Here is a 20545-nt window from a genome sequence, read left to right as displayed (position 1 = left end):
TTTTGCTTCCAAAAATAAAAATTACCGCCGCGAAAATGTCAACGATTCGGTGGTGTGTCACACCCGAAGGCCGCGCCTAACGACCGAGGCGCGATACACAAACCCTAGGAGCCAGAAGGAGGCGGGTCAGCCGGGGTGGCGGGCCCGCTGTGCTCCAGGGAATCGCCTCAGGGCCGGCCCTCGGCCTCCCGGCAGGCGCCACACGGCCCTGGAGGGGCGTCTCCCCGCGCGCTCGGGGTCCGGCCCCGCTCGGCCCCGCTTGGCCCCGGCCCCGCGGCCGCCGTCTCCCGCGAGCCCCGCTCCAGCCTCCGGCTCCGCCCCTCGGCCCCGCCCCCTGGCCGCGCGCACTCTCCCCGCCCCGCCCCGCCCCGGCCCCGAACCCGCGGCCGCAGTCTCCCGCTAGCCCCGCTCGGCCCCGAGCCCCGCCCTGGCGTCCGGCTCCGCCCCCCGCGAGGCCCCACCCCCGCCTCCGACTCCGCCCCCCGGCCGCGCGCGCTCTCCCCGCCCCGCCCCGGCCCCCCTCGCGTGCGGGCTCCTCAGCCAATGAGGTTCCGGGCCGCGTGCGCAGATTCAAACGGCGGCTCTGGAGGGAGGCTGCGCGCGAGATTCGGCGGTGCGGACAAAACCCTGCAGCAGGCGCCTGCGAGCCCTGCGCAGCTGCTGCCCGCTGCGGGGAGAGGGGGCGGGGGTCGGCGCCCCGCGGCGGAGCAGCGCCGGCACCTCAGCCAGGCGGCGCCAGAAGCTGCGCGGAGGCCGGGCGGCGCGCCTCCTGACATGGTCCGGGCATCCCTGACCGGGCCGGGCCGGGGCTAGGACCACAGCGTTGCGGGCCGGGGGCGGGTCGCGGTCCGCCCCTCAGTCCCTCCGTCCTGCCCTCGCCGGGGACTTGTGTTCCGCGCTAGGGCGCCTCAGGGAAGGAGGGAGAGAGTCGCGGGGGCGGGGGGCGGGGAGAAGGAGCGTTCGCTGGAGGCTGGAGGAGGCTGACCTGCGTCCCCGCCCAGCCCGCGCCTATGCGGCACCTGAAGGATGGCGAAGAGGTCGCGCAGGTGGGTGACATCCCTTCCGCTCGGACCTGAGAGCGCCGGCTCGGCTCAGGGTCTCGTTCCCTTCCCGGCGTCTTCTCCCCCGCCCCCCCCATCAGGCCCTCCCCAGCCCCGGGGACAGCTCTCCAGTACCTATGGCCTCGCGGGGTTAGGGCGCAGTGGAGAGTTAGGGAGCGGTGAGGTGTAAGACGCAGAGGGTTCTCCAGCCCCAAAGCCGAGGCAGGTCCAGGCTCCTTAGCCCCTCGCGACCACTGTGGGGGGAGGCTTCTCCCCAGGTAAGTGTGTGCGCTGGGAGGGGAGATGCTGCGCCGAGAAAAAAGGGAGCGTGTCCTCCCCGGATGGTTTGAAAGCACAATTTAAGGTTCTTGACTGAATGACCGTACTGTCCGAACAGGAACTCGCGGAGAAACCCGAGCGGGAACCCCTCTGCCAACTTCGCTACCTTGAAAGGTTATGGGAAGTCCTCTGATTCAGCGCGGGGGGAGGACCTTAGAGATACTTTCTGTATTCACCACGCCCGGGTTCTCGCCTCTCTGGACATGTGTTTAGTATCTTTGGGAAGCAGTCACACTGTTACTAGCTTGATCTTAAAAACATTGTTGCTTCGCTTTAACACTTTAAGTGTCCTTAACTCTGTAACACCCAGTTGGGGCGCACATATTATTGGAAAATGTGATGCGTTTGTGCGTCAGTTTGTTTTTTACTTGTATGTCGCCACAGTAGCTACTCATCAGTTATGTGGAGTCATCACTTAGGTGTCAAGACTCTGGGATTAAAAAAAAAATCAACATTCTTGAATAAACCTGAGAAGATTCCAAAAATATTGACTTAGACCCGCAATGTCAGAGTCAGATCTCTTTGAGTTGAAATTTAAGAGTGAGAGTCATTCATTGCGGACTTAGGTTAATAAGTGGCGATATCGATATATTATATCCTATAACCTTTTTCAGATATTAAGCATCAGTTGTGCAAGAGACTGTTCCAGAAATGAGGGTAAAGTATAAGTAGTTTCTTATTTTATAGAAACTACCTTGTAGAAAAAAACCCCCGCAGTGGAACAAATGTATACACTTGCATATTTGTTTTCTGCAAGAGTTTTCAACGGAAGTGCTCTAATGACAGAATCTTTGGGGAGGGGGCTAATGTTACCAGATGTCTTTGCATGGGGCCAGTATCCACAGGATGAGAACCACCAGCATAGAACTTCAGGAACCCAATAACCCCTCCAACTTCAGAGACTGTTCTTTAGACTAAGAAATGAGAAATGATTTAATGATTAATTTGCCTGGATAAATTATTTTCTTTCATTGAGTTTTTGAGATCTAAACGTTTATTGTACTATTGACTTGTTAGCTGTTTAATTGGAGTGAATTATAGAGTGCTTTAGAGTCAAGTCTAAAATAATTGAATGTGGTGGGGTGAAGTTACACTGCCTGGGAATGTACATACAGTGGATATAGGAATAAATCACTAAACCTGGATAGTATTATTTCTTAGGGTCTTCATACTTGAATTAATTTCATCCTATAAATTATATTTCTTTTATATGTAAACATGTGTCTTATGATAAAAAGTGAAATATTTTGAAGCAGATATAATTTGTACATCAGGCAAAGTCTCTGTTGCATTTTGGCTAGGCATCAATGTATGTGAACCTAAAATATAGTTTTGAAAGAGAAAGGCAATAATTCAGTCACTTCAAGTTGTATTTTGAGATCTCTGTTATACAATGATTTAAATATTTTAGTGAAAACTGTGCTTTGCTCTATAAAAGTTTTGCATAAAGAGAATAGGCATAAATCCTGTAAAATACTTTTTCTGTGATCTGAAAAAAAAAAAACCACTAAGTGTTACCTCAAGTGTGAAACATCTGAAGGGTGTTGGTTTTTTTTTTAAATCTTTGTTTGTGATAGTTGTAATATGTCTCAACCAGATTTACATAAAGGAAAAGGTTCATTTGGTATTGAGACCTTATACAGTTTCAGATCCTATTGGGGATTTTAATATGATTTACAGGCAGTACTAAAACTGGGCTGTTATGAATATGTATTTGATTTTTAAGCATATTAATGAATACATAATTTTCGTTTTAAAAGTCCAGTTCTATCTTTAAAATAAACTTTAAAAATATCATTTAGAAGCTAGAAAGTTTTTAAACTTGTAACTGATTATTTATACTTGAAATAAACTATGAGTATACTAAACTGAAATGAGTGTGTGTGTGTGTGTGTAGGAAGCAATTTTACTGTGCTTCCAGAAAAGTGAGTAGGAGTGGAAATATACTGACAAACAATAACTAAAATTTTTAACTTGCTTTGTCGTAGAGCAGCAACGTTTTGGGAAAATAGGTAAACCTTGTCCCAGTTTTTTTAACCTCTTAATATAAAGCATTTGGATTTTATGAACTATAAGGTAATTTATATCTTTAATATATATCCTGTTTTGAAGACCTTTTATAATTTTTGTCATTTAGAAATATGTGTACATCATTGGAGTCAAATAGGAATGTTCTCACATTATTTTTGCTTATGGATAGCTATGTAGAATTGAATTTAGTATTTCAGTGTTGCTATTAACAATGGTCAAAGGTTATGTGAAGTCAATTTTGTCTTACTGTTATAATGTTTTCATAGTCCAGATTTGAAAATATATACACATATGCAGTACGTCGTATTGACCACTGGGTGGCCTGATTTCACGTTACTAATTCAACTTGAGAACTGTTCTACCTTGAATGTGATGATTCTTAAAAAAAAAAACTAAGTATACAGTTACCCTGTCCTTAAGAAGCATAGAAACACTTCTTAACTATTAGTAATACTTCTTAAGTAATCATAATAAAGATGTGGTTTTTGATTGTGACATTTAGACTTGAAGCAGTTTGTGATTTAAAAATGTGACCAATTTAAAGTAATATTGCTAGAGTAAATATTATAGAACCATTGATGTTTCTCTAAGACAGTAATTCTTTTTCTTTTCAAATAAAAACATTTAAAAAATAGTAAAATTTTTCTCTGACTTCCTTTGTTTTACTGATTTTGGGTGGTTAAGTTTAAAGATTTATTCATTTTATTACAAAGTCAGATATACAGAGAGGAGGAGAGACAGAGAGGAAGATATTCTGTCCAATGATTCACTCCCCAAGTGAGCCGCAACGGCCGGTGCGCGCCGATCCGAAGCCGGGAACCAGGAACCTCTTCCAGGTCTCCCACGCAGGTGCAGGGTCCCAATGCTTTGGGCTGTCCTCGACTGCTTTCCCAGGCCACAAGCAGGGAGCTGGATGGGAAGTGGAGCTGCCGGGAATAGAACCGGCGTCCATATGGGATCCCGGGGCGTTCAAGGCGAGGACTTTAGGCGCTAGGCCACGCTGCCGGGCCCAAGGGTGGTTAAGTTTAAATCCTTTGAAGTGGGATTTCTCCTAAATGTTTATCTTAATATCAAGTGTGAATATTTTTGTCTATTAATGGGTTGCGTCATGACGATCACAACCTGTTAGTTTATACCCCAATGCAAAGTTACTTTTGACAGCTTTCCTGGTCTAATGTTTTTGTTTATTTTTGTGCTTCCTTTGCTACTTCATAATTACTTCAGCTAGTTTTTCATTCAGAGTCTACAAAACTGTTTCCATTTGAATATATGAATTAGTTATATATTAGAAATTTGTAGAATAAATATGTTTTTTGGCTTACAATGAAAAGCAACAGAGTAACAAAGACCAAATTCCTTTCTGGGAAAGTCATTTCACTATTTGGAAATGGCTCATTTTTGTAACTACATAAACATAATGTTTGTTGAATTGCTACATATTACCTACGATGCAGAAATGCTGAAAGGTGATAGAAAAGGGAGAAAAAAATGATCTCTTTTGGTGGTGCCCAACCACTTGTGAGTGGTAGTACTTCCCTGTTGTTAAGTGATGAAAGTACAGTACTGGGCCTGGCACGGTGACCTAGTGGCTAAAGTCCTCGCCTTGAAAGTGCCAGGATCTCATATGGGCGCCAGTTCTAATCCCAGCAGCCCAGCTTCCCATCCAGCTCCCTGCTTGTGCCCTGGAAAAGCAGTAGAGGATGGCCCAAAGCCTTGAGACCCTGCACCCATGTGGGAGACCTGGAGGAGATTCCTGGCTCCTGGCTTCAGATCAGCACAGCACCAGCTGTTGTGGTCACTTGGGGATAGAAGCTCTTCCTCTCTCTCTCTCTCTCTCTCTCTCTCTTCTCTCTGTATGTCTGACTTTGCGATAAAAATAAAATAAATCTTTAAAAAAAAAAGAAAGTACAGTACTACTGAGGGTGCTGATGGGATTGTAGCCTATCCCTTTTTTCTTGACAAATTATATGCATCCTTAGGCATTTTCTTATTATAGCTAATGATATTGATGCGATCCTAGAATCTTTTTCTACCACATTTATTTGAAAATTATATAACCTTTCTGCAGTTACTTCATATATGTGTGTGTGTGTGTGTGTGTGTATAATATATACAATGTAAACAACTTGATACCAAAACTAAGAAGTACATAGATAGGTAAACTCTAGGAAAATCTCAGTGGTAGATGATTGTAAGAATTCTAGTACAGTACTGCCTCACGCACATGGCTTCAGGAACCCAGCTGCCTCAACGTGGAATGAATTCTATTATTCAGTGTCTGAAACTGAGAACAATACTGAGCATAAAACAATCAAACTTGTGAGACATTTCTATTCCTATGTTATGTTTGATTCTGTTTTGTGCTCAGCATGGCTGAAGACTATTTGGGGTGTCAGGAAACGATACTATTTCTTGGAGAATTTCTAGAAAAGGCTAGCAGTATCATATTCACTCTTAAAGAGTGCCTTACGTACTGAAAATTATTTCATGATTATTCCAATAGGTACTGTTTGTCAAAATTTAACCCATTTAGGTTCATTTGGATTTTTAAGAAACGGGAATGTCTTTATCTTAGATTTTTTTGTTGTTGTTGTTAGTCCCCCCCCCCCCAGCTGCTTTGAGACCACCTGCATTGAGAAAAGTGGCATTTCTGAGTAGGTTGGGAGGGAGTAAGGTAATTTTTAAAATACAGAGCATCTGGAAGATGTGAGAGAGTAGCAAAGATTGTTCATTGATTTTACACGTATTTGGGTGTTGATTACTGTGCTTGATTCGAAGAAATGTACATGATAGGCATGGTTTCTGTGCTCACTAGCTGGCTGGGAAGATTGGAAAATACAATAAGCATTAAGAAGAAGGAAGATGTTTGCTTGAGTTAGTGGATTTTAGAAATATGTTAAGTCGTTAGATGCTGAAGCAGCTCATTGACCCTGTCAGGTGACATTTCTGGTAGCTGAAGAAGGCTACAGATAACAGCTGTTTTTTTTTTTTTTAAGATTTATTTATTTTTATTGGAAAGGCGGATATACAGAGTGGAGGAGAGACAGAGAGGAAGGTCTTCCGTCCGATGGTTCACTCCCCAAGTGACTGCAGTGGCTGGAGCTGAGCCAATCTGAAGCCAGGAGCCAGGAATCTCCTCCAGGTCTCCCACATGGGGGCAGGGTCTCAAGGCTTTGGGCCATCCTCTACTGCTTTCCCAGGCCATAAGCAGGGAGCTGGATGGGAAGGGGGCTGCTGGGATTAGAACCGGCGTCCATATGGGATCCCGGCACGTGCAAGGCGAGGCCCTTAACCACTTCGCTATTGCGCCAGACCCACAGCTGTTTTCTTTAACTTTGTCCCTCCCTCCCCCAGCATAATTGAATGAAGCAAGTGTAGGTAGAGGGAGAGGTAGGAGCGGCAGATTGTTGTTATACATAGACATTTGTTTCAGGGAGAACATTGAAATATGAAAGTAGACTGAGCTAAAGAAGCAGACAAATATGGTTCTGTATAACTTATCTGGAAATTCAATTGACAAGGGAACAATCACTGTTGCTGCAAAGGGTGTAGACAGAATATGCTAAATCTCAGCCTTCACTTTACAATATTGCTGATTGCATTATATAGGGTGTATGGGTGTTAGAAATTACTCATGTGTTAACTGCATTCCAATAAAGTCAAATCTTCAAACTTTTGCTGTTGAAAATCATAATGTTTGTGAAAGAGTTGAATGTGACAAGGCAGTAACTTTCACTACTGTTAGATGATCAGCCTGTATACATACAACTGATTCTTTGTAATCCTAACCAACTACTATATGAAGTGTTATACATTTTCTCACTTAATTATATCCTCAAAGCTGCACTGTAAGGTTACAAAGTGAATAGTTAGAGCTAGAACTTTGCTTTAGTCTTAGAATATACCTGAGATTTGTCTTTGTTATCTTGTGGATTCCTGCTGCCTTCCCCTATTTTTCCGGTATATTGTACTTTAATGATTAAGTAGTGGATTTTGGAGGTTAACTATGTCATTTTGGTATGACTGGGCAAGAAGTTACTTTTTGGTTTCTGAGCACCAAAGTTTGAACAACTTTGCTGCACAGCAAGTTAAACTACTGTGTGCCATACTGGTGTCCTGCACTAGACATACACCATGTGTCATGTTATAGTCTCAGTTTTGTAGGGTGGTAAATATCAAAAGTGTTTTTCTGCCCTAGACCTTATGTCTGGGCAGATAATCAAGATGCCCAGGTGCCATCTCTATCTGCTGTATATCACTCAGCACGAGAGCTGCTCGCCAGCCACATGTGGTAATTGGGCTCTGGAATTATAGCTAAATTGTGATGTACAGTAACTACAAAATTCACAGATTTTGAAGACTATAGTAGTAGGCAAAAACCAAAATATTTTATTTATAAATGTTTATGTTGAGTACATGTTGAAATGAATAGTTTTGATATGGTGATTAGATGGTAGTATTAAAATTAATCTTAGCCATTTCACTTTTAAAATTTTTATCTTTATTTTATTTGCACGACATAGAGACTCAGAAGAGACAGAGAGATATTTCTCTACTAATTCAGTCCCCAGATGCCCACAGTAGCCAGAGATGAGTCATTTGAAGTCTGGAACTACATCTGGGCTTCCCATGTGGATTTTAGGATCCCAGTATTTAAGCTATCATCTGTCGCCTCTTGGGATGGACATTAATAAGAAGCTGGACCAGAGCCAGACGTTGTAAAATGGGATGTGGGTGTTTCAAGTGGTGATTTAAACTTCTGTGCCAAGTGCCTGCTCTTTTTCTGTCTTTTGAAAAAGATGACTACTAGAAGATTGAAAGTGCTGTTATAGACATACTCACCTGCATGTATCTCGGATGCCTTGAAAACAGTCCAAAGCCATTCTTACTGCCTCCATTTCATCTCCTTCCCAGAGTTCCAGCTCTTCTTTGACTTCTTTGCTGAATGAATAGCTCTATTTATGCACCCACATTTTGGAGTCATTCTTGATTCCTGCTTATTCTGTGTCCCGCGAATCCACTAGTTGCAAAATCCTTCTGCATCTAGTTTTGATTTTTTTTTTTAAGGGAAAAGATTATTTGAAAGGTAGAGAAACTGATTTTCTCTAAGCTGTTTCACTCCTCAAATGCCTGGAACAGCTGTGACTTGGCCAGGGCAAGAGTGCTATCTGGGTGTCCCACACGGGTGACATGAGCCCATGTAGTTGGGCCATCATCTGCTGCTCCTAGATGATGGGAGGGATGCCCACATCCCATGTCAGAGTTCTTAGGCTTGAGACTCAGCTCCACACCCGCTTCCAGCTTCCTGCCGCTGCAGACTCTGGAAGTTGACAGAAATGATTCAGTTGGTTCCTTCCCACCTAGGGAGACCTGGGTTGAGTCCCTGGTACCCAGTCCTGGCCATTGAGGGCATTGTTTGTCCTTTCCTCTTTCCTTCTCTCAAATAAGTAAGTAAATAAAAAACAAAAACAATTGTGTCAGTATTCTTCCATTTATTTATGTATTCTGTATATTAAAATATGAATGATGTGCTATACTTTGATCTTATAAATCAACATGATTTTTAGATAAGTGGCTTTTTGTTTTTGGTATTACTAATGAATTGCTTCATTTGTCCTATCTTTTTACTGATTACAGTCTATTGTTATGTTACATGCTAGTCATTTTTGGAATTATTGTTGAGATTATCCATTGGTGTTCCTTCTTTTGTTTCACCACACTCCAGCCATTGGTTTTTCTAAAACACTAGATATTTGTCATTTGCTGAATTACTTGAAGTGTTTTAAGTCTTTAGTATAAAGGTCAAGTAAAATGTAAAGGTCTAACTTGGGGTGACACATGAAATTATGATTTGGACGCTTTGGCATATTTTTGATGTTAGTAGAACTGCAGCATCCCCTTATTGCTTTAGATGTATTTATTTTTGTAATTTGAATAATCTTGTTGAAATTTGTATGTTTTTAAAGTCTGAATGACTTCTTCAATCATGAGTGCACACAGGTTCAGTGATTGAATTCACAAATTTAAATCACAAATTTTCATTTAAGCATTGTGGGTTTTTTTGATAGTGAGGATGAGGATGATGACCTTCAATATGTTGATCATGATTATGAAGTGCCACAGCAGAAAGGATTGAAGAAACTCTGGAACAGAGTAAAATGGACAAGAGATGAGGTAATTACCTGACAGAATTGACTAATTCCATGCTTACACTTATTGATTAATATGATTGCATTTATGAAATATACTTAAGAAAATGGGAGAGAAGTTTTTTTCAGCAAATAACTTACATATTCAAATTGAGATGTGAATATGGGTTAATTTTGCTACTGATAAAACAATATAGTGCATTAAACAACTCACAGTGACTTCAGTCACTCTAAAAATGTTCACCAGAAAAACTTGATAGAATTGGAAGATTCTGTGTATTCAGTGGTAGAGGAAAAAGGTGAGGACGAGTTTTCTGATTTTCATATCTGTTTTAATAGGATGATAAGTTAAAGAAATTGGTTGAACAGCATGGAACAGATGATTGGACTCTAATTGCTAGCCACCTTCAAGTAAGTGAAATACTACAGTTCTAGAGGCAGGTGTTTGGCATACTGGTTAAGACACTGCTTAGGACATCCACATCCTGTGTTGGGGTCTCTGCACTCAAGCCCTGGCTCTTCTCCCAATCCTTGCTTCCTGCTAGTGCATGTACCCTGGGAGGCATTGAGTAATGTAATCGGCCTGGGAGATCTGGGTTGGCTTCCTAGCTACTGAGTTTAACCTGATCCAACCTGGCTGTTGAGAGCATTTGAAAAGTAAACCAGTGGGTAGAAAATTTCTTTATCTAGCTACTGCCTTTTTGGAACACACACACACACACACGGCTTCTCCCAGTATGAGTTTCTCTGCTGTCATGACCCACTGTAAACATTGTTTCAGAAAATTGTATTTCTTTATTTTACTCTTATTTTATTTTAGAATATTTTCTGCATATTTTAGAGGGTCTCTGATTAAGGTGGGGAGGGTTGAAGTATGGAGGAAAGTGGGTGGGACAAATGTTTCATTTTTTTTTCTCCTGTGACTGCAGTGGAGAAAAGGGAAAACCCTTGCTGTCAAACTGCATCAGCACCTTTGATGAAGCCTTAGAAACTATGATGTGGGGAAGAATGTTCTCAAGTGTTACTTTGTGGGTTTGATAGTTCTGAGACTGCTGCACCAGAGTTGAGAAAATCTTTCCAAGGTCTGTTGCCTGAGAAAGTCCACTTTGGTTCATCACCAAACTCAGGAACATGGTGCTGGCTTGACCAGGAGAATGGTCCAACCTGTTCTGCATTCCGTCCTCTGATGAGGCACTTGGTGTCCCCTCCTGATCTAGATGATCTGGCTGTCATGTTCAACATGTGCAATTGGGCATGCTTTCCGCTGCAAAGACATCAGCAGCTGGGGAGGCTCTTAAGATTGCACCACATCTGTTATGATTTTCCTTGTGGTCAGGGTTTGAGAGCAGCTATTAGTTGGGGAGTCCCACAAGAAGCCTTATCTAGGATGCCTTCAGACTTGACTCATGTGTACATCAGTCTGTGCAGGGTCAGGTTTGGTTGGTCACCTGCACCAGGAAGTGATATATACCAGTGGATGTTGCTGCCTGTTCAGTTCTGCCCCAGGCCTCATCTCTCATGTGAGCTGATAGGTGCTGTGGCCTAGCCCATCTCAGTCCACCACAGGCTTGGTCTTCATGCACACCAGGGTACTGCAGCTTAGTCGGGGTGACCCTGAATAATCGCAACCAGGCCTTCTCATAGCCCTGATTTTCAAATGTGCTGGCATGTGCTGTGGTGTGTCTTGCATCCTTTCTGGTTCTCATGCACACCCATGGGTGCTGCAGCTTACCTCAGCCCACCCTACCCCCAGACCCAGCCCACAAACATGCCAACAGGTGCTACAGCCTTGCCCAGCCTGGCTCACCCTCAGCTCCAACTCTCACACTTACCGGTGGGAGCTGCAGCCTAGCAGGGGAGTCCCCAGAGTTTGCTTACGAGGCCTGTTCCCAGCCCTGAATCTTGAGTGTGCTGGTGGACACTTCAGCCCAGCCTAGCATGGCTCACACACAGTCTCGACTCTTGCTGGCAGATATTGCTAGCTCAGTGAGACATGGCCCACATCCTATCCTAGCTCTTGTGCGTGCTAGCAGGTGCTGTGGCCTGGCCCAGCCCAACCTGACCCAGACTTGGCCCACACAAACGCTGAGATGTGCTGCAGCCCTGCCTGGCCTAGCCTGCCCTCAGCCCATTATTGTGCTCCCTAGTGGGACCTGTAGCCCAGCAGGGGTGTTCTCCATGTTCCCCTATCAGGCTTACTCCCAGGCCCAAATCCCACATGTACTGGCAGGTGCTATGTCCCTGCTTGGTATTATCTGCCATCAGGTAGACAATACCAAGCAGTGTCAGGTGGGTTCCTGTCAGGTGAGCTCCATGGTTCAGCCTGGGTCAGCCCATTGCCATCCTGAGCTCTCTGCAAATCAGCAGGTGCTACAGTCCCACAGAAGTGAATCCACAAGTCCGCTATAGTATCTGCCCCTAGATCGGGTTCTCTCCTGTTTTGGTGGGTGCTGTAGCCAAGCCTGACATGGCCCACCCCCTGCTCCAACACTCTCAGGTGGGTACTGCAGCCTGGCCTGGCCAGACATGCCTCCCAACCCCATGTTTGTGAGGCAGCAGATGATGTTATTTAACCCAGCCCACGTCTCTCATGTGGATGGGTACCTTGGTCTGACTTCTGCTTCCCCTGCCCCTCAAACACCGCTTCAGCTCTCTTGCCTCCCTGCATGTGCAATAGCCCAGTCTGTGGAAGACCCCAGAAGTCATTCCTCCCCTATCAAACATGTCCTCAGCTGCCTCCATTCCAGTATGTCCCCAGACTCCCTTCCCCAGGCAATCTGCAGGCCTCCCCACCTAGGAGCTGGGGTGATGTGTCTCAGCCCAACATACCTGCTTTCCCCACATATCTTAAAACAAAAGAGTAGGCAACTATGCTGGCACACTGGTATAATCAACACAAACTTGGAATTAACCAGGCCCAGAGAGCCTGCCAGCTATTGGCTGCTTTTCTCTCAGCAGAGTACACTTGCCTGAATAAGAAAATTGTATTTTTTTAATGGATAATTTAGGGTATTGTATTTAATCATCTATTTTTCCAAAGTAATGTCTCTATGTTTTAGATTTTTGCTTTCCTTCTTCAAAACACCTCTGGTTTTCTGATTCAACTGTAGTTGATTGCTGAAAGCTTGAAATTAATCTCTAATCTGAAAATCTGCAACTTTTTGAGTAGCACAAAATTCCACCTCTGACCTCACACGACACACAGGTCACAGTTAAAATATGTATGTAGTAAAAAGTGTTGTATAAAATTACCTTCAGGCTATATGTGTAAGTTGTGAATGAAATATAAGTGAACTTTATGGTTATATTGGAGTCCCTTACCCAAAATATCTTATTATGTATATAGAAATATTAAACTCCCAAATCAGAAACATTTCTGATCTGAAATGCTTCAGGTAAGTGATATTCAACCTGTTATGTGTTTATTTAAGAACCTAAAATTACCAATCTAAAACAAGAATATGAAGCACAGATAGTGCTTTGTAAATTTGCTGACATATGGGAAAACATTCTAAAGGAAATTAAATATATTGAAATGTTTTGGTAGATAACCAATAAAGTCTTAAGCAATTTTGTTTTAAAAATTTAGTATCTAATGCTAGTACTTTAAAGTGTTTTGATTTTTAGAAATTGTACTTATTGCTCACTATACTACTCTTCACTTATTGTCCATTAGTGTGTGGTCTTATAATTTTACAAAACTTTTCACATAAATTCTTACTTGCTCCTTAATACACTTTGAATAGTTATGTGAGATGTTAAATTTTAATTTCAATATTGACTTTCAGAAACAGTGTTACCTGTGTTTTTATATCTTAACATAATCTGAAAAGTACTGTTATCTATATACTTGAGTCATCACTGTTGCCTCTCTGGGTGTGCAATAGTGGGAAGCTGGAACTAGAAGCAGAGCTGGGACTCGAACCTTGGTACAGGATGTGGGCATCCCTTATGGCAGCTTAACTACTACGCTAAACACCTGTGTTCCTTCCTCCCCTCCATTACTTTAATGAAAGAAAATAGAATTGGGACATAGGCATGGAAATTATCTATTACATGTTTCGTAAAGACTTTGTCCTTGAGGTTATATAACCTAAGTTTAGACTTACTTGCTTTTTGGAAAGCAGTTGTTTCAATAATGAAATCATCTAAATTCTTTCAGAATCGTTCAGATTTTCAGTGCCAACATCGATGGCAGAAAGTTTTAAATCCAGAATTGATAAAAGGTCCTTGGACTAAAGAAGAAGATCAGAGGGTAACACATTCATATTCTTTAACTATATAGGTGAACTAAATTTTATTCTTCCTTAATATATTGTAGTAACACATGAAATATATGCTAAAAATACCTGATTTTCTGGTTGCTTATGTAAGAATAGAATGTCAAATGTGTTGGAATATAGTGTTGTTTTAATTAATCAAATGCAGTCTAATATATGTAACCTCTTCTTTCTGGGAGTTGGGTTTGCCAAAGGGAAATCACTTGCTGTAAGCCTAATCGTTTGTGTGGAACTTAATTTAGGAATACTTAAGGTGGGTTTTTGTTAAAAACTGAACTCATGCTTTATAAACAGATTTTAATTCTGCTTTTAGGTATGTTGATCCATAAAATCAGGCTTAAACTTTTTCCCTTGATTCTAATAAGTCCCACAGTTAGATAGACATGTATCATGTTTCCAACAGGTTTGTGATTAATAAATTAACATAATTCTTTGTGATATAAAAGTTAGAGAAAAATAGAAGAATTTCCTTTCCTTCACTAGGAATTGCTTTTTAGTTCTTACCCTTGAGTAATGAAAGTTGCTAATGTAGTTGGGAAATCAGAGCATCCTTACTATTATAGAAAGACAATGAAAAAGTTACTTTACTAGGTTCAACCCTGATGGACACTGATAAATGTTAAAATATGTGGTCTTGCTTAAAAGTTTGAAATTTTGTTCTTTAAGGATAGTAAATGGATGCATATCGTGAAAATTTCAATATGTCCTAAATTTAAATTTCCCACCAATATAAAATGTTTATGACATGATATTTGATAGGGTAGTGAGGTAAAGTGGACTTGTAATAACTAATTAAAAACATTTAAATTAAAAAAATAAACTTGGAATATGGGGGAAAAGGAATGTATAAATTCTATTTTTTTTTTTTTCAGAGAAAGAAAGAAATCAAAAGCTAGTAACTATGGTGTCTTCCTGCTTCCGAATTGTTGAAATAATTTTCTGAATTATTTTCTTCCTCCCTACCTTTCTTTTTTTTTTTTGAATAAGAAAAAGTTTATTTTGAAAAGGAATAGAGAATTGAAGAATAAATGGAAAAAACCTATGGTTTTATAAATAAATGGGAAAAACCTATGGAAATATATTTTTTATTTTTAAAAATTATACTGGAATGACCTCTTCTTTCTTTTTCACTCTCTCCCTTTATCTATTGCTCCATCTCTGTCAGTCCACATTTTTTTCTCTAATTTTTTTTAATTTTAATTTTTTTTATTACATTGCATTATGTGACAGAGTTTTATAGGTACTGGGATTCCTCCCACCCCTTTCCAGACCCTCCCCCCATGGTGGATTCCTCCACTCTGCTGCATTGCCACAGTTCAAGTTCAGTTGAGATTCTTTCATTGCAAGCATATACCGAGCATAGAGTCCAGCATCTCATTGCCCAGATAAAAAATATGGAATGCTTCATGAATTTGCGTGTCATCCTTATGCAGGGGCCATGCTAATCATCTCTGTATCGTTCCAATTTTAGTATATGTGCTGCTGAAGCGAGCATCCCCCTACCTTTCTTAAGGTATAAGATTAGAAAATATATAAATCTCAACATTTCTAGTGTCATTTCAAAGTAATTGTGTATGAAAGTGACTTAACTTACAAGTCACTGTAATTAGCTTAGGGGTTCAGAATCAGCTCTTGAACTTGGTAAATGCAGAAGGCTTTTATGTATTAGCACAGTTATGTTTCCTAAATTGCGGTGGTGGCCTGGATTTAATGCATTTGTTTCAAATGGTGTTCTTGAGTTATGTTTTTAAATTGTTTTTAGGTAGTGTGTTTTTTTCAACTTTATTTTTTAATTTCTCAGGTTATTGAATTAGTTCAGAAATATGGACCAAAAAGATGGTCCTTAATTGCGAAGCATTTAAAAGGAAGAATAGGCAAGCAGTGCAGAGAACGGTGGCATAATCATCTGAACCCCGAGGTGAAGAAGTCGTCCTGGACAGAGGAGGAGGACAGGATCATCTACGAAGCACATAAGCGGTTGGGAAATCGTTGGGCAGAAATTGCCAAACTGCTTCCTGGAAGGTGCTTATAAAAATGTATATACATTTTTCTGTACTTAAGTATGATCTTGGTTACGTTACTATTAAATATATTTGCAAGTACTCCATGAGTTCTATTTCTAATAGAAAATTTAGACAGCGTAACTCCTTTGGATCATTTGTCACACATTGCATGGATTTTTAAAAAATTAATGTTAATTTTCATTTCTTTAATAAAAGAGAGAGAATGTCTTCCATGGGCTAGTTCACTCTGCAGATGCCTGTAGCAGTCAGGGCTGGGCTGAGCTGACAGGAGTCTGGAATTCCATTCAGGTCTCCCATGTATGTGTGTGTGTGTGTGTGTGTATATATATATATATATATATATATAGCTGGAACTCAGCCACTTGAGTCATCACCTACTACTCAGAATGCTTTATCAGGAAGCTGGATTAGGAGTGGAAGTGGTACTCAATCCCAGGCACTGTGATAGGAGATGTGCCCCTCAAAAACTCATTTTATATCAGAATAAACATCTTTCGGTTTCATTTTCCACGAACCTTTTGAAGTATCCTCATGTGCTCTGCATTGTTATGGTTCAGATGCTACTGATTGTCTTTAGCAGACCAGCCACCTTGGGGGGATTTCACATCACTCAGGTGGTGTGTAGTAGTTTTGTGTGCTGTCATGTCTATCTGTATAGTACTTAATGGTCTATAAAGTGCCTTTTCATATGTTCTATACTAATTATTGAATACTTTGGAAGTATGCAGGAGACATATTGCTGTCTTTGATTTATAGGTAAGGAAATTAAGGAATAGTGTTGAGTTTTTTAACAAAGTTACTAAACCTCATCTAGGAACTTCTGATGTTGTCAGTATTACATTGTAGTGCTGTAACATAAAGTAGGTTTTCAGTAAATCTTTGTATAGTTTATGGAAGATAGAATTTTTAAGTACTAGATTAAATATTTACATTTTTATAAAGAAAACTTTAGGCAAAAAGGAAGGATACTGTGATTCTGTATTTGCTTTCAGGACTTGGTTTCAAGGTTAGTATCTTTACCTTTGCTATTACCTCTTAGAATTTCTTTTGATTTTATTTCTAATTCTAATTGATGTATAATTTTACCTGTTTATGGAGTACCATGCTATGTTCTGATACCTGTAATGTTCAAAAATCTGTTTTCACACATTTGTATATTTTTGTGCTAAAGCTTTCAAAATCCTTTCAAAATACAGTTTAGTAACTATAGTCAGTCCACTGTGGAATTGAACACCAGAGTTTCTTTGTCCTTACTATAGTTTATTACTGTGTTTGGTAACAGCCTGTCTACTCTCAGCTTCTGTGAGATGAACTTTTTTAGATGGAATCTTTCTTTACCCCTCTATTCTTACATGACAGATTCATCTTGTCTCTCAGGTTATAACTTCAATGTCACTTCACGGAAGTCTTCCTAGACAATCAAATAAAATGATATGTTACTCACTTTTCTTACTCTGGTTTATTTCTACTTTATGCTGATATTTTATTTATTTATTTTTTCTCAGTTCTTCCATGCTGCCACATTTGCAATGAAAATGTAACCTCCATGACAGCATGGTGCTTATTTGCCCTATTCACTACAGTATCTTTGTTGTTAAAAAAAAAAAAAAAAAAAACTGTTACATGAGCATACAGCTTATCTTTAGAATTAAAAAATAATAATATTTTAATGAGTTATGACAATTTGCTTTTACATTTGTATAAGCAATACAGTATTAAAATTTATAGAATCATTTTGTTCTTTTTCTAAATTATACACTTTAATTTCCTAGGACTGATAATTCTATCAAAAATCATTGGAATTCTACTATGCGAAGAAAAGTGGAACAGGAGGGCTACTTACAAGATGGAATAAAATCAGAACGATCAGCTAAGCTTCAACACAAACCTTGTGCGACTATGGACCATTTGCAAACCCAGAATCAGTTTTACATACCTGTTCAGGCACATATTTTTATTACTTTTATTATTTAAAATTTTTCTTTAGTTGCATTTAGGAAGATGTTTGATTTCTTAATAGGACAAATATAATAACTATTAAGGGGGTATAACCATTTAGATTTCTAAACTGAAATAAAATGTCCTAACTTAGATGAGTCTTTTGGGAACAAATTCATTAAAGTGTTTGTTTTTTTATATGTAATTTTTACATTAGGAAAGTATGTACATTTCTTAATAAGCTAATTCTTTAAATGTTTATGGTTCAGAGTTGATGGTCATGTACTTTAATATCCATTATAATTTTTCATTAAGCATTTTTTGATATAATATTGCTTTCCTGTAAGAAATATGTGTATATAAAATAGTTTAAAGGAGATAATAGCTAAAATTCATTCAAGTCATTTTTTGGACAGTGGTAAATAATTTTTTTAAAGATTTATTTATTTTTATTGGAAAGGCAAGTTTTTTGGAGAAGGAGAGACAGAAATCTTTCATACATTTGCTGGTTCATTCCCCAAGTGGCTGCAATGGCTGGAGCTGAGCTGATCCAAAGCCAGGGACTCCCACGCAGGTACAGGGTCCCAAAGACTTGGGCCATCCTTGACTGCCCTCCCAGGCCACAAGCAGGGAGCTGGATCAGTGGAACAGCTGGGACATGAGCCAGCACCCACATGGCATCCTGGCCCTCGTAGGTAGAGGGTTAGCTTGTTGAGCTATTGCATCAACCCTACTGATTACTGTTAATGACTTTCAACTTTGATGATTTTAGTCTTTATTTGGACAAATTAATTGAAGTGAAGATTATCCAAGCTCCAAATGGAGCAACATATATTGTGGCTGCTTATAGTGCATTATCTTACTTGCCTGGAGTAGGTTAATCAATTTGTAGGAAGTTTGTTTTACATTTTCCTGTCAACTTGGCTGTCATGTCATTTAAATTTTTTGTCTAATTGGAGAGATAAGAAGGAAAGAGGCAGACAGAGAAGTGCCACCCCCTGGTTCAGCTGGACTGGGGCAAGCCCATGCCAGGAATTCAGTCTGGATCTCCTACACAGGTGAGAGGGACCCAGGTACTTAAGTCATTACCTGCTGTCCCTTCCCAGAATGTGCATTAACAGGAAACTCAGATGGGATGTGAATGTCCTAGGTGGTGCCAGCAGGTGATGGCTCAAGCAGTTGGATTCCTGCTACTTACGTGAGAAAGCTTGAGTGAGTTCTCATCACCTGACTTCAGCCTGGACCTGCCCTGGCTGCTTTGGGTTCACTAAAACAGGAGTGAACTAGTGTATAGGAGATCTCTGTCTCCCATTTCTCTCTTTGACTTGCAAATAAATAAAATTATAAATAAAAATTTTAAAATGTCTTCTCTAATTTTTCCACCATTTAATAGGTTTACAAAAAAATATATATTATTGCGATTGGCGCAGTAGCCTGGCGGCAAAAGTCCTCATCTTGCATGTACTGGGATCCCATATGGGCACAGGTTCTAATCCTGGCAGTGCCGCTTCCCATCCAGTTCCCTGCTTGTGGCCTGGGAAGGCAGTCAAGGATGGCCCAGAGCCTTGGGGCCCTACACCTGCATGGGAGACCCAGAAGAGGTTCCTGGCTCTTCGCTTCGGATCGGCACAGCTCTGGTTTTTGTGGTCGCTTGGGGAGCAAATCAGCGGACAGAAGATCTTGCTCTTGTCTCTCCTCCTCTCTGTATACCTGCCTTTTCAATAAAAATAAATAACTCTTTAAAAAAATATATGTATATATTTTCTTGTTTCATTCCAGTTTACAGGCAGCTTCAAAATTCATTTTTTTAACTTTTATTTTTAATTGGAAAGTCAGATATACAGAGAGGAGGAGAGACAGGGAGGAAGATCTTTCTTCTGATGATTCACTCCCCAAGTGACTGCAATGGCCAGAGCTGCGCCGATCCGAAGCCAGAACCAGGAGCTTCTTCCAGGTCTCCCACGCGGGTACAGGGTCCCAAGGCTCTGGGCTGTTCTCCACTGCTTTCCCAGGTCACAAGCAGGGAGCTGGATGAGAAGTGGGGCTGCTGGGATTAGAACAGGTGCCCATATGAGATCCTGGCACATTCAGGGTGAGGAATTTAGCCACTAGGCTACTTTGCCAAGTCTCGAAATTCTTACTACAAATGTTCTTAAAAAAAAAAATTGATATTTATCCTATTATTAACGTGTTTATTATAAGGGTACAATGGATTCTATTCATTTTTATTTTAAAAAAAGACAGTAATAGAAAATGTCTGTTTTTGTTTCTTTCATTTTTGGAGATTGACAAAGGTGAAAATAGGGGATAAGTCATTGTAGCCATCTGGGGAGTGAACCCATGGATGGAAGAACTCTCTGTTTTTTCCTCTGTCTGAAACTGTGTCTTTCAAATAAATAAATCTTCAAAACAACAAAAAAAATACAGAAAAACGTACTTAGTTTCCATCCTTGTGGGTACTTTGTAGACTGTTTTCTTCCTTTAATCATAGGAATACAATTATTTCATCTTGTCTTTAATTAGAAAGAGTACAATTCCTTCATTTTGTCCAGGAGACAGAATAAACAGTGTAATAGATTTAAAAAGATTTTTGGTAGAAGATGTAGATAATAGACTGATAACCTAGACTAGGTAATTTTTATATTTCATCTAGAAGTTGAAAGGCTGGGCTCTTCTTTATTTACACTTTTCAGTCAGTGGATTTTAGAAACATTCAATTATTAGATAAACCATTATATGTATTA

General features: G+C 40.5%; 1 protein-coding gene and 1 non-coding gene across 11 annotated transcripts in view; one reads left to right on the top strand and one right to left on the bottom strand.

The window, feature by feature from the left end:
* The first annotated feature begins 575 nt into the window (after positions 1-575).
* MYBL1 (MYB proto-oncogene like 1) overlaps positions 576-20545 on the top strand; it is a 40058-nt gene continuing 20088 nt past the window's right edge. For 9 of the 10 annotated variants that reach the window (XR_009246091.1, XM_058668693.1, XM_058668695.1 and 6 more), the window contains exons 1-6: positions 577-1046; positions 9479-9584; positions 9899-9970; positions 13722-13814; positions 15641-15861; positions 17636-17807. Coding sequence is in view for 9 of the 10 variants with exons in the window: in XM_058668693.1 (XP_058524676.1) it covers positions 1027-1046; positions 9479-9584; positions 9899-9970; positions 13722-13814; positions 15641-15861; positions 17636-17807 (684 nt within the window). In the remaining variant the exon portion in view is untranslated. Of the gene's footprint in view, positions 1047-9478; positions 9585-9898; positions 9971-13721; positions 13815-15640; positions 15862-17635; positions 17808-20545 lie in introns of all 10 variants that reach the window. The other variant, XM_058668696.1, reaches the window with a different exon arrangement.
* LOC118757526 (U6 spliceosomal RNA) lies at positions 15228-15334 on the bottom strand. Its single transcript, XR_004995238.1, has one exon. It is a non-coding gene; the product is annotated as a U6 spliceosomal RNA (small nuclear RNA).

The sequence above is a fragment of the Ochotona princeps genome, chromosome 9, assembly GCF_030435755.1.
Source record: "Ochotona princeps isolate mOchPri1 chromosome 9, mOchPri1.hap1, whole genome shotgun sequence".
NCBI classification, from domain to species: domain Eukaryota; kingdom Metazoa; phylum Chordata; class Mammalia; order Lagomorpha; family Ochotonidae; genus Ochotona; species Ochotona princeps.
Note: the sequence above shows the minus strand (reverse complement) of the source record. Positions and strands in the feature narration are given on the sequence as shown.